General features: G+C 45.4%; 1 protein-coding gene across 1 annotated transcript; it reads right to left on the bottom strand.

The window, feature by feature from the left end:
- Nucleotides 1-1053: 1053 nt before the first annotated feature.
- Nucleotides 1054-4614, bottom strand: LOC100053001 (granzyme H). Its single transcript, XM_023623277.2, has 5 exons — nucleotides 4478-4614; nucleotides 3262-3409; nucleotides 2621-2756; nucleotides 2158-2415; nucleotides 1054-1516 (listed from the first exon to the last, which is right to left on the bottom strand). Exons 1-5 carry the CDS (start codon nucleotides 4530-4532, stop codon nucleotides 1355-1357), a joined length of 759 nt encoding a protein of 252 aa, XP_023479045.2. The 5' UTR covers nucleotides 4533-4614; the 3' UTR covers nucleotides 1054-1354.
- Between the last annotated feature and the right edge of the window lie 7671 nt (nucleotides 4615-12285).

The raw sequence follows: 12285 nt of genomic DNA, 5'->3' as shown, positions 1-12285 counted from the left end.
AAAATTGTGCTTTCCAGTCCTACTGCAGAGAGGGTAGGGCTAACTCAAAAGGCTGAGACAGCCTAGGTGACCAGTGAGGGGTCTTAGCCTAGAGGCCAGCAGTAACTAAGAGGGACAGGCTGAAAGGTACTCAGGTTACTGAATGACCAAGAGACCAATGCGCCCTGAGCACTTCGGGGGACACTGGGCTGGATGTGAGGAGTTGAGCTGGCCTTACCAAGTGAGAGATGGGGCGGAGGTTTTGGAGAGACAGCCTGCCTGCTGTGTCCTCCATGGATCCTGCCTGTTGCCAGAACAAGCCTGGTTCCTTGTGGCACTCTAGGACAGGGCATGAGCTGGCCTGGCATCTCAGGGGAGAGGCCCTGCTGGAATCACACGGAGCTCTGGGTGTCTTAGGCAAGAGGGTTATAAGGAAGGGGCCAACTCAGATCAGGCTTGTGTGGAGGGGACAGGAGTTAGTGGACACTGAGATCTCTCAGTAGAAAGCAGGGATGGAGAAGAAGGGGCAGCCTGGAGACTGGAGGGCAAGCTGGACCCCAAGGTCACAGGAGGGCAGGGAGGAAACTCAGCCTGGGTGAGAACGAGGAGCTTCTCCAGGGACCCAAGCTAATTGCGCGCCAGCTCCCTGGCTATGGGAGAGAAATGTCCTGCTCAGGCAACCTCTGCGCTCCCCAGTGTGTGTGACTATGCCATTGAGCTGCAGCCCCAGGGTGCCTGCTGGGTGTCAGGGACCCATGGTGTCCTCCCCCTTCCTCTCTGCCATATAACACAGGGAAGGAGGCCAAAAGTTCACCCTGAGCCCCAACACCAGAGAGGTTCATGTTTTTTCCTGATGGTGCTCCGCTGCAGCCCTGGCAGAAGGGCAGGCCCAGAGAAAGGTGAGGGTCAGAAGGAGCTGGGTAACAGATTTGCATGAGGTTTGGGCAAGGTGGTGGGGGGAGGGGGAAGAGGAAGAAGCAGAAAACAGCAGATTTGTGTCATTGGCCTTCTAAGCACAGAGTTGGTGCCTGTGAATGAGGGTCAGTGAATAAACAAGAAACCAGCCCTTCCTGCTCAGGTCAGAGACATTTATTCAGTTACTGGTGTCATTGTGGATCAGCTACAGAGAAGGTGGGCTGGTTCCTACAGTTAGAGGCTTTTCATGGTTTTCTTTTTTTTTTTTTTAAAGATTTTACGTTTTTCCTTTTTTTTCTCTCCAAAGCCACCCAGTGCATAGTTGTATATTCTTAGTTGTTGATCTTTCTAGTTGTGACATGTGGGATGCCGCCTCAGCATGGTCTGATGAGCGGTGCAATGTCTGTGCCCAGGATTTGAAGGGTTGAAACCCTGGGCAGCCGCAGTGGAGCGCACGAACTTAACCCCTCTGCCACGGTGCCGGCCCCTTCATGGTTTTCTTTATCCAGGGCAGGAAACTTGAGACTTTGGTGAAGGCCCCTGGAGGAATCCCGAGTATTCGTCCATAGGAGACAATGCCCTGGATCACGTTCTTACACACTAGAGGGCCCCCGGAGTCCCCCTGTGGACAGAGAGCAGGGAGGATTGAATCTGTGCTCCCTGTTCCTTCCCACCTGCATCCCAAGTGCCCTCTCAGTGAAGACCGCCTGGCCTGGCCTCCATGTGGGAGATCAGAGAGCAGGGCAGGCCCCTCTGGGGCCCTCAGCTGCCCAGTCCTGACCCTGGACATTGTCATGGCTTCATTTCACTCAAGGGGCGGCTCCCTCTTCAGGGTCCCAGATCCTCTCCCGTGAGGGCACTGTGGGACTCTGCTTTGGTCTACCATGTAAGGACATGGAAGCAGGCAGGTGAGGAGGACACTCAGCATGGAAGGTGAGCCACTTAACCAAGATGGGAGCCAGCTCTGAGGAGCCACCTGGTTTGACTGCTGCACACCCAGGGAGCAGTATTCTAACACCTGCTGCCCGGCGTGGGGCAGAGTGTTGCAAATTCATGATCTGGATGGAGCACCATGTTTGGTTGCTACTCAGGCCCCTTGTAGGCTCCCAGAAGGCCTATGACTCCCCACTCTGGCTTCGCCTGCCTTCTCTTTCCAGGAGAAAGATCAGAGTGTAGGAGGTGAAGGAGTCTCCACTGCTTGGGTTTGAAAGTCCCAAAACATCCCTCTCCCCAGAGCCAAGCTAGGTAGATGCCCAGTCTCACCTTATAGGAAGACTTCTTTTCCTTCGGGTCCCCCACACACAGCTGAGTGGTCTTGTTGTAATCGTGCCAGAGGAACTCGCACACCTGGTCCTGCTGCACGGTCAGCTCCACCTCCTGCAGAGTGTCCGATGCTCTGCCGATTGGGGTGACACTTCCCCAGCCAGCCACACTGCATACCTCTCCAGGCCTCACCTGGGCTGTGCCCCTGGGCAGGCTGAGGGGCCTCACAGCTGCAGTCCACATGGCCTTTCTCTCCAGCTGATGAGAAGAGGCAAGAAGGTCCAGCTCAGCCACTGGCCTCCTGGGCCTGGACACTGTGTTGGGGCTGCACTGACTTCCCTCTCTCCTGAGCCACTGGGACTAGTCAGGCGGCCAGGATGGGAAGGAGGGAAGGGACAGGTCCCAGTGGGAGGGGAAGCAATCTGGACCCAGGACAGCAAGAGCAGTGTGGAGGTTCGCTTACCTTTAGTAACATGATGTCATTGTTGAGGTTCTTAGAATTATAGTGTGGGTGGGGGATGGCTTCCTTCACAGGGATGACCTGCTGGGTCCTCTCCTGCTTCTGGATGTTGTGGGCCCCCAGGGTCACCTTGATTGAGCTACACAGAAAGCAGGGTGGGGATGCCGGGGGGCATGGAGTCAAAGGAGATCGAGCCCAAGAGCCATGAAGGGCAGGTGACAGCTGGGGCAGGGCAGGGCTGCAGGTGGAGAAATCAAAACAACAGGAGTACTGGGCAGTGGGTGACTCTGAGGGGGGATTCTAGGAGCTTTGTCAGCCCTCAGGCAATATTGTGAAAGGACTCTGAGTTTGCCTTTTGACCCTAGTGCATGGTTTCATCCTCCACAGCTGATTCATTTGCCCAGTGTGGTCTCTCTTCTCAACTGGGCCACTAGCTCTCACCTCTGACCCTTTGACGCCAAAGCTTGCCTGTCCTATTCTCACTTTCCATCACCCAGTCACGCTGTCAGATGGCCCCTCTCATGTCCTCTCATGGCCTTGAGTTACCAGGAGCCAGGGGAGCTACCCCAGGCTGCAGGCCCTGGGCAGAAGACATGGGTCCCTGTAGGGGTCCCAGGAGGTGTTAATTTTCTGTGGTGCCTCACCTTCCCCAGCAGTGAGCAGCTGTCAGAACAAAGTCCTCTCTCACGAGGACACCGCCGCAGCTCTTCCCTTTTTCTTTCTCCAGAGACAGAACAAATGCCATGTAGGGGCGGGAGTGGGGCCAGGCCTCATGTCCCCCGATGATCTCCCCTGAAGGAAAAGTCTTATCTGCTTGTGCACACCCAACCAGTCCACCAGGCATGCGTCACCTTGATGGCTCAGGACTGCTGGGCATCTGGGAACCCGAGATGGCCTGGAGTTGAGAGGGGCTTGGGTGGGGCTTTCCCTCTAGAAAAAGGAAGAGGACAGGCTTGGCCTGTGAATGTGTCCTCCACAGATAATTGGAGGTGAGCATATGCGTCTTAGGGACAGAAAAATCCTAGAGGCTCCTGAAAATTCATCTCCTGACTTTGCTTGGTTTCAAAAGACTTTCTAAGGCCCTGTTGTCCTGTGATGTCTGGGATGATGCTGTTTCCAGTGGGGAGGACTTAAGTTTAGGGATCTAGATGTTGTCATAGCCTGTTTCCCATGGCCTGACACATAGTGGGTGCCCAAAAGCTGTTTGTTGGCTGCATGAAGGAATGGCCCCCAATGGGCCTGAAGGAGAGTTTGTAGGGCCAGTGCTTGTGGGATTCTGGAAAGCAGAGAAGTTCAGGTCTGCAAACAGTGGCTGCATCCTGGAAAGAAGGGAGCTGCTAAAGGCCTGGGAAGAAAAGCAGAGTTGGAGAAGGGACTGAGGGGCCTTGGACTGAGCAAGGTACCAGCAGTCCTCTGGGGACAGTGGTCCCACCAACTCTGGGGTCTGCAGAGCTCCAGACTTCTCTCCTAAGCAGACACAGAGGGGAGCATCTGTGTCATCCCAGACCTGGAAGCCAGGCCCACTCTGCCCTCTGCGGGGGAATTCATTATTTTCTCTTTTCCAGTTTCCCTCCCTCTGCCATGCACTTCCAGTTAAGTTCCACTTTGCAGATGGCAAACGTAGGGCCTAGGGAGGGAATAGCACCCACTGGCTCTTCTTGAGAACAGCCTTCTGCCCTGCCATTCCTGCTGGTAATTTATCCAGCGTCATACATGGGATTCTGAGTTGGGATGGGAGCTGGGATTCAGAATGTTGCTGGTGGATGGATGGATCAGGGATGTGCAGAAGGGGCAGGAGATCTGAGCCCACTGTGTTTGGGGGGAAGGGTTGGGCATCTGAGGGCGGGGATGGTCACTCACCTGCCTCTGCCCCAGGGGACAGTAAAAATGCCAGCAGGAGCAGGAGAGGCTGCATCTTTCCAAGAAGTTTGCCCAGGTTGGGGAGGCTGGTGCTTCCTCCTTGCTCTCTTTTATCCCCGAGGAGAGGAAGGAGGTACAGATGGGATCTGTGCCCTCAAGTCCCCCTGTGGTGTGTGGTGTTTCATCAGAGATGGCTTTCTATGAAACCTTCCCCGCCCCCACTCCTTCTGCCTGATGACATCCTCTGGGTGGTGATGTGAGAATCATGCAGTGACCACATCAGAACCCACAGTGGATGACTCAGGGCGGATCACCTGTTCCAGCCTAGAGCAGGAACCCAAGGGTACAAAGTGGAGACTGTGGGCTGTGGTATCGACAAGTAGAGGTATTGGAGCCCCGGAAACCTGAGTCCCCAGTGATGGAACCACCAATACCTCATTTCCATGTTGCTAAGTCCATCAGGATGATTTCTTTAGCAAATGTGTGTTAGGGCACTTCTCTGTGCCATGACCAAACATAGTGGAGATGTGTCTCCTTCCCTTAGAGAGCTGTCTGTCTGATGGAGGAGACAGAAGCATCAGTGACCACAGCACAGTATGGGAAGGACCGTAGTAGAGGGATGCACAAGATGAGAACAAAGCATGGCCACCATCTACCAAATCCATGTAGCAACCCATTCATCAGCACAGCTTCCTTCCTAGGGGATTTTTAACATCTCTTTTTAAGTTACAAATGCTCAGAGTGATAGATTACATTTCTCTTGTCCATGTTTTTAACAAAAGACCTGCACTTGACCTTTATTGGCCTAAATTAACAAATCATTATGACCCTAGGAATTGAAGCTACTAATTAACTCAAGCCTAGGTCAGTTTCCTTTGGGTAGGCTGGAGTCAGTCCCACCCAAACCACATGCACTAAGACTGGGAAAGGGCTGAGTTCTCAAAGGAAGTTCAGATGACTAAATTGCCGATACCGTGTGAAGTGAGACAGCTTACCAGGCAACCAAAGACCAATAATTATCCTTTCAATATTCTCTGTTCTCCATCTAGAAAGCCACACTTCTAATGGAGCTGGCCCGGCACATAATAGACTCTCGTTTGCTCAACAAACTCTGCCGATGATCTCGCTATGATGGAAGTGAAGGACTGTTGTTTCTAAGCAGACCAACCCCAATCCTCTTCAGAGCACAACCAAGCATATCTGAGTGCTTACGGCCTGGTGATTTCAGTTTCCCTCTTTACATTTTCTGTAGTTTACAGTTTTTCTATGAGGAGTATTCTGTATCAAAATCCATGATTCCAGTGTAAATATTCTCCTTATCAAACCAAGTACATTTATCAAACCTCTACCTTGTTGCACCTAGCTTAGCCAGTAGTAGACATTTTAAAAATAAAATCACTTTTCTGATTATAGTGGTGGTAAATGTTTGTTAAGAAAATATGGAAAGTAGAAAGAAACAATGCCACTCATCTTCCTCTCACCAGCAGAGAGCCTGTTACCATGAGCAGTGCATTTTAAATACTTGGGATCATATTATATACACAATACAGTTTTCTTTTGTCCTTGTTTAACTCTACAATTTAAGCATCTTCCTCATGCTCCTAAAAATCTGGTAGTCAATATCACTATCATATTTCTTTCCCAGATACTAAAGAATTCAACATGCAACTATTTCCTAACATTGTTGGAAAATTTTAAAAATAATTTAAGCAAAGAGGAAACAATTAAAATTACCTGATTTCCCATCACTCATTGATAATCATCTTTAATGTCTTGAAGTATGATCTAACATTTTTCTCTCATGTATATCTGCATTTTTTAAAATTCAAAGGGAGTTATGCTAAACATAAGTCTACCAGCCTTTATTAAAAATTGAGGTGAAATTCACATAACATATAGTTAACTATTTTAAAGTACAACTCAGTGGCATTTAGTGCATTCAAAATATTGTGGAACTACTACCTCTTGCTAGTTTTGAAACTTTTTCATCACCCAGAAGACCAACCAACCATACCTGGTAAGCTGTAGGTCCACAGCACAGTGAGTACTGAGTCACTTTCCCTCCTCTGTCTCCAACCCCCGGCCCCGCCCCCTGGCAGCCTATAATCTTCTATCTCTCTCTGTGGATTTACATATTCTGGATATGTCACATAAATGGAATCAATTGGTATTTGACCTGTTGTATCCGGGTTCTTTCACTTAGCATAATGATTTTGAGGTCCATCCAGCTGTGGCATGTGTCAATATTCATTCTTTTTATAGGTAAGTAATATTCCTTTGTATACATATACTATAATTTATCCATTCATCTGTGGGTAGACATTTGGGTTTTTCCCACATTTTGGCTATTATGACTAATGCTGCTATAAATGTTTGTGGATAAATTTCTGTGTGGATCATACGTTTTCATTTCTCTTGGATACACACCTAGGAGTGGCACTTCTAGGTCATATGGTAATCCTATGTTTACATTTTTGAGGAACCACCAAACTTTTTACCTCAGTGGTTGCACCATTTTACATTCCCACCAGCAATGTACAAGGGTTCCCATTTGTCCACATCTTTGCCAACACTTGTTATTCTTCTTTCTTTCTTTTTGATTATAGCCATTCAGGTTGTTATGAAGTGATATGTCATTGTGCTTTTGATTTGCATTTCCTTAATAACTACTGATGTTTGTATCTTTTCCTCTTTTTGCAGGTCATTTGTATATCTTGGGAAAATGTCAGTTCAAATCGTTGCCCATTTCTTAATTGAGTTGTTTGTCTTTTTGTTGTTGAGTTGTAAGAGTTCTTTATATATTCTGGATACTCAACCTTTATCAGATATATGATTTGTAAATATTTTCTCTCATTCTGTAGATTGTCTTTTCACTTTCTTGATACTATCTTTAGTACATAGAACATTTTAATTTTTATGAAATCCAATTTATCTATTTTATCTTTTGTTGCTTGTGCTTTTGGTCTCAAATCTAAGAATCCAGTGCCAAATCAGAGGTTGTGAAGATTTACTCTATGTTTTCTTCTAAGAGTTTTATGGTTTAAGCTCTGATATTTAGGCTGTTGATCCATTTTGAACTAATTATTGTGTATGGAGTTAGGTAGGGATCCGACTACATTCTCTTCATGTAGTTATCAGGTTGTACCAGCGCCATTTATTGAAGATATTATTCTTTCCCTACTGAATGGTCTTGGCACCCTTGTCAAAAATCAATTGGTTCAGGTTTATTTCTGGGTTCTCAGTTCTATTCCATTGGTCTATATGTCCATCCTTATGTAGTACCACGCTGTGTTTGATTGCTGTAGCTTTGTAGTAAGTTTTCTTGTTTGTTTGTTTGAGGAAGATTAGCCCTGAATCTTCATCAGCTGTCAATCCTCCTCCTTTTTGCTGAGGAGGACTGGCCCTGAGCTAACATCTGTGCCCATCTTCTGCTACTTATTCATGGGATGGCTACCACATCATGTCTTGACAAGTGGTGTGTATGTCCGCACCTGGGATCCGAACCGGTGAATCCCAGGTCACCAAAGCAGAACATGTAAACTTAACCACTGTGCCACGGGGCCAACCTCAGCTTTGTAGTATATTTTGAAATCAAGAAGTACGAGTCCTCCAACTTTCTTTTTCTTTTTCAATGTTGTTTTGGCTAATTGGGGACCCTTGAAATTCCACATGAATTTTAGAATTGGCTTTTCCAGTTCAGCAAAAATGGCCGTTGGAATTTTGATAGAGATGGCATTGACTCTGTAGGTGGCTTTGAAGAGTATTGCCATCTTAACACTATATGGTTTCCAATCCATGAACATGGAATGTCTTTCTATTTAATTAGTCCTCCTTCAATTTATTTCAGTAACGTTTTGTAGTTGTCATGTATGATTTGTTCACCTCCTTGGTTAGATTTAGTCCTAGGTATTTTATTCTTTTATTGCTATTGTAAGTGGAATTGTTTTCTTAATTTCCATTTTGGATTGTTCATTGCTGGTATATAGAAACGCAACTGATCTTCTACCCTGCATTTTTTTTAATTTGTTTATTAACTCCTGTTCAGTTCCATTCCTCTTAATGTTGTTAATGTGACATACTACATCTTTATACATGTGTGCCCATAAGTTTTACCATTATTGTTTGATGCATTTATTATTTAATAAGTATTTATTATTATGCATTTATGTATTTTAAATCATATAGCAAACAAAAAGGAGAGTTACAAACACAGAATAGACTATTACTAGCTTTTATATTTATCTTTGTAGTTCTTTTTACCAGAGATCTTTGTTTCTTCATTTGGACTCAAGTGGCCATCTAATGCCCTTGTTTCAGCCTGAAGGACTCCCTTTAGAATTTCTTTTGGGCAGATCTACTAATGATGAATTCTCTTAGCTTTTGTTTATCTGGGGATATCTGTGTTTCTCCATGTTTTTGCAGGGCAATTTCACCAGGTATAGTATTCTTGGTTGACAGGCTTTTTTTTTTCCTTTCAGTACTTTAAATATGTCATCCCACTGCCTCCTGGCCTCCATGATTTCTGATGAGAAATGGGCTGTTAATCTTACTGTGAATCATCTGTCCATGGTAAGTCACTTCTTCTTGCTGCTTTCTGGATTTACTCTTTGTCTTTGGCATTTGACGTTTGATTATAGTCTATCTCAGTGTGGATCTCTGTGTTTATCCTCCTTGAAATTTGTTGATCTTCTTAGATATGCATATTCCTGTGTTTCATCAGATTTAGGAAGTTTTGGGCCATCATTTCTTCAAATATTGTTTTTCTGATCCTTTCCTTTTTCTCCTTCTGGGACTCCCATAAGGCATCTGTTAGTATTCTTGATAGTTTCCCATGGGTCCCTTAGGCTCTGTACATTTTCTTCTTTCTTTTTTCTTTCTCCTCCTCAGACTGGATTCTTTCCTTTGCCCTGAAGGTTCATTGATTCTTTCTTCTGCCTGGTCAATCTATTGTTGAGTTTCTCTAGTGGAATTTTCATTACAGCTATTGCACTTTTTAGCTTCAAAATTATAATTTCTATATATCTATGGATATTATCTACTTTTTCATACACTATTCTTGATTTCCTTGAGTTCCTTTCATAGTTTCCTCTAGTTCTTTGAATGTTTTAAAGAAAGTCAATTTACATTTTGTCTGATATAAACAATGTCTGGGCTTCTTCAAAATGTTTTCCGTCAATTTATGTTTATCCCACTATGGATGGATCATACTTTTTTTGTTTCTTTGCATTTGCAATTTTGCAGTGAAAACTTGGAATTTTGCATATTGTAATGTGGTCGCTCTGGAAAGAACGCTGTCCCCCTGCCCCAGGGATTGGTCATATTACTAGTAGTGTGGTACAGTCATCCATTTGTTTAGTGACTTTTCCAAACTTTTTTGCAAGGACTATATTCTTGTTTGTGTGGTCACTGGAGTCTCTGTTACCTTATCTGTATCTAGCTGTGTCTGAGAAGACTGGTTCTATCTCTGTCAAGACAAGAAGCAGAGAAATATTTCAGAATACAGTTCACGGCTTTAGGTGGTGTTTGAAGTCTAAAGTAACAAGTCAGTCCCTTGATAAGACAAGGCATGACAGGGTCAACAAAGCACAACACTATGGAACCTTTATTTGCTGTGTGTCTGGGGGGTTGTTGGTCATTCTGCTGACCTGAAGCTAAAAAACTTCCGGCCTTTATGTGTGCTCCAGCCCAAGATGCCTCTCAGAATTGCTAGAGCTCCCATAATTTCACTAATTACTCCCTTGCTTTAGTATATTTGGAAAGCAAATATACTAAAACTCCTCACATAGGAAGGAGAGGTTAGAGGAGGATGTGAAACCCCTGAGTCTCAGGCCCTGCCCTTTCCTACCACCCTCATTCCTGGCCTTCACCGTATTTGGGTGGTTCTTCAAGAGTCAGGCTAGGGCCCTTAACATAGCCACCTTGACATGATAGACTGACTAGGCTGAGAATGGAGGGAGTGGGAAATTCAAGGAAAATTTTCTTTAAACCTCAATGGCTAGTCAAACGGCTAAGGTCATGGAGGAACATCCTCCCAAATACAGAAGTAGTCATACAAATTTAAGGGAGTGGAAAACTTAGTGAGGTGGTAGACATGTGGGAAAGGGTATAATACAGGTGCCTTCCTAGAAAGAATCCTACATGGAAACAGCCTCAGTGAAGAGACTAAATTTCTTCTCAGATATGACCAAAGGGAGACAAACTAAAAGATGGTGAAAAGCATTTGTGACTTGTAATTTTAAGAATCTGTGTTGAAGTGAAATTTTATAATAAAAATATGTCTAGAAAAGAAGATATGATTCTTCAGTTTGTTGAACAAATGAGACAATATTACGCAATGTCATAATGTCGGCTACTGTTTATTGATCACCAACCACAGATCCTCGCCCCACCATCTGAGTTCCTACCGATGTTTCTTCCATTTCACAAATGAGAAAGCTAAGATGCTGAGGAGCTAAGTCTTATTAGGAAGCTGGGATGATAGTCAGAATTTCTGGGGTGTTTACATGGCATCAAAAACAGTTTTCAGGGAAAGACGTGTCAGTGAAGGAGAACCTAGGTTATGTGTGGGAGTGGGGAAGATTGTACTTCCCTTTTGCCTCTGTAGTGGTAAGGGTAAGGGAGAGAGTGCAGTATTGGGGAGAGAAAAATGTGTATAAGACAGATATAAATTTATGAGATTTCCAGAGTTTTGGTAACCACTAGAACACCCTTTAATTTCTCCTTGTTGCCTACTCTAATCATTGCCCAGCCACCAACAAAGAGCAATGTGTGGATGTTGGGTTGGGGATAATTAAATAAAGCTCTGGTGTGGGTCAATGTCTGGGGTGATGAGTAGACAGAGGACTATAGAGGAAGGGGGAGGAGAAGTGGGCTTGGGTGAGAACAGTGTGCCCACCTCCTCCCAACTGGGGGCAGGTGTTGACCGCACTTCTGGGTGGGAGCAGGTTGGAAGGGAGTGATGTTCTGGGTTATGATGTCACTTTTGATGTGACCTTGGATCACACTCAAGACTCCTCTCCCCCAAAACCCCACCTGAGGGTCTTTATCTCCCCAGGAATTTTGCCCACTGAGGCCATTTCCTTTCCCCAAAGCATTCATTCCCACAGAGGCTAAAGGTCACACCTTGACCTTCTGGAGTGAACGAGTTCTTTCTTCTCCCATCTCACTCAGGAGCTAGTGCTGTGTGCTTTCTTACCGTGTCCGTATGGGATGCGGCAAATTGTTTGCTTTGGGGTGGGGAAGGGGTTGCTGCTGAATAATTTACCAGAACCTCTAGTATATGACTGCAAAATTGGTGGGTCTTTCTCTTTCTTTCTGTCTCATAGTTCAGCATAGATGTAATGAAGTGTTATGTTTGCAAGATATAATTCACAACTAAGAATTCTTGTGTCACGTCCCCTCTCTCTCCTCCAGTTTTGACATGACATCTCCTAGTAGTAGTGCCTTCATCCCCCAAGGCTATTAAAATTCTATTTCTGACCAAGTACTGGGAAGTAGCACTGGAACCACATGTGGACAAAGCAAAAGATCTGGACCATTCTAGACAGCCCTTCAAAGGCTGCACATGAGAAATCAGGCATTGCAGAAACCTGCTGGGCCACTGAGAGCATTTTACCAATGGAACTGTGGCAGGATAATTTACTGAGATACCAAAGACTATTATTCTCTCTGTCCTCTCTCTGGCTTTTTTGCCGTAACCTCCGATATATGATTGCAAAACTCTAAACATTTTTAATGTTGCCTTGTCTCAGGTTCCTAAGTGAGGAAAATGGAGGACGGATCTGTTACTGGACCACACTTAATTCATC

Source organism: Equus caballus, chromosome 1, assembly GCF_041296265.1.
Source record: "Equus caballus isolate H_3958 breed thoroughbred chromosome 1, TB-T2T, whole genome shotgun sequence".
NCBI classification, from domain to species: domain Eukaryota; kingdom Metazoa; phylum Chordata; class Mammalia; order Perissodactyla; family Equidae; genus Equus; species Equus caballus.
This window is presented reverse-complemented; position numbering and strand designations above follow the sequence as displayed.

Coding starts and splice junctions, on each gene's coding strand:
- LOC100053001 (XM_023623277.2), bottom strand. CDS start 4,532: ATGCAGCCTCTCCTGCTCCTGCTGGCATTTTTACTGTCCCCTGGGGCA. Junction 3,410..4,477: donor GTCCCCTGGGGCAGAGGCAG/GTGAGTGACCAT, acceptor CTTTTCCTTCAG/GGGAGATCATCGGGGGACAT. Junction 2,416..2,620: donor ATGACATCATGTTACTAAAG/GTAAGCGAACCT, acceptor TCTTCTCATCAG/CTGGAGAGAAAGGCCATGTG.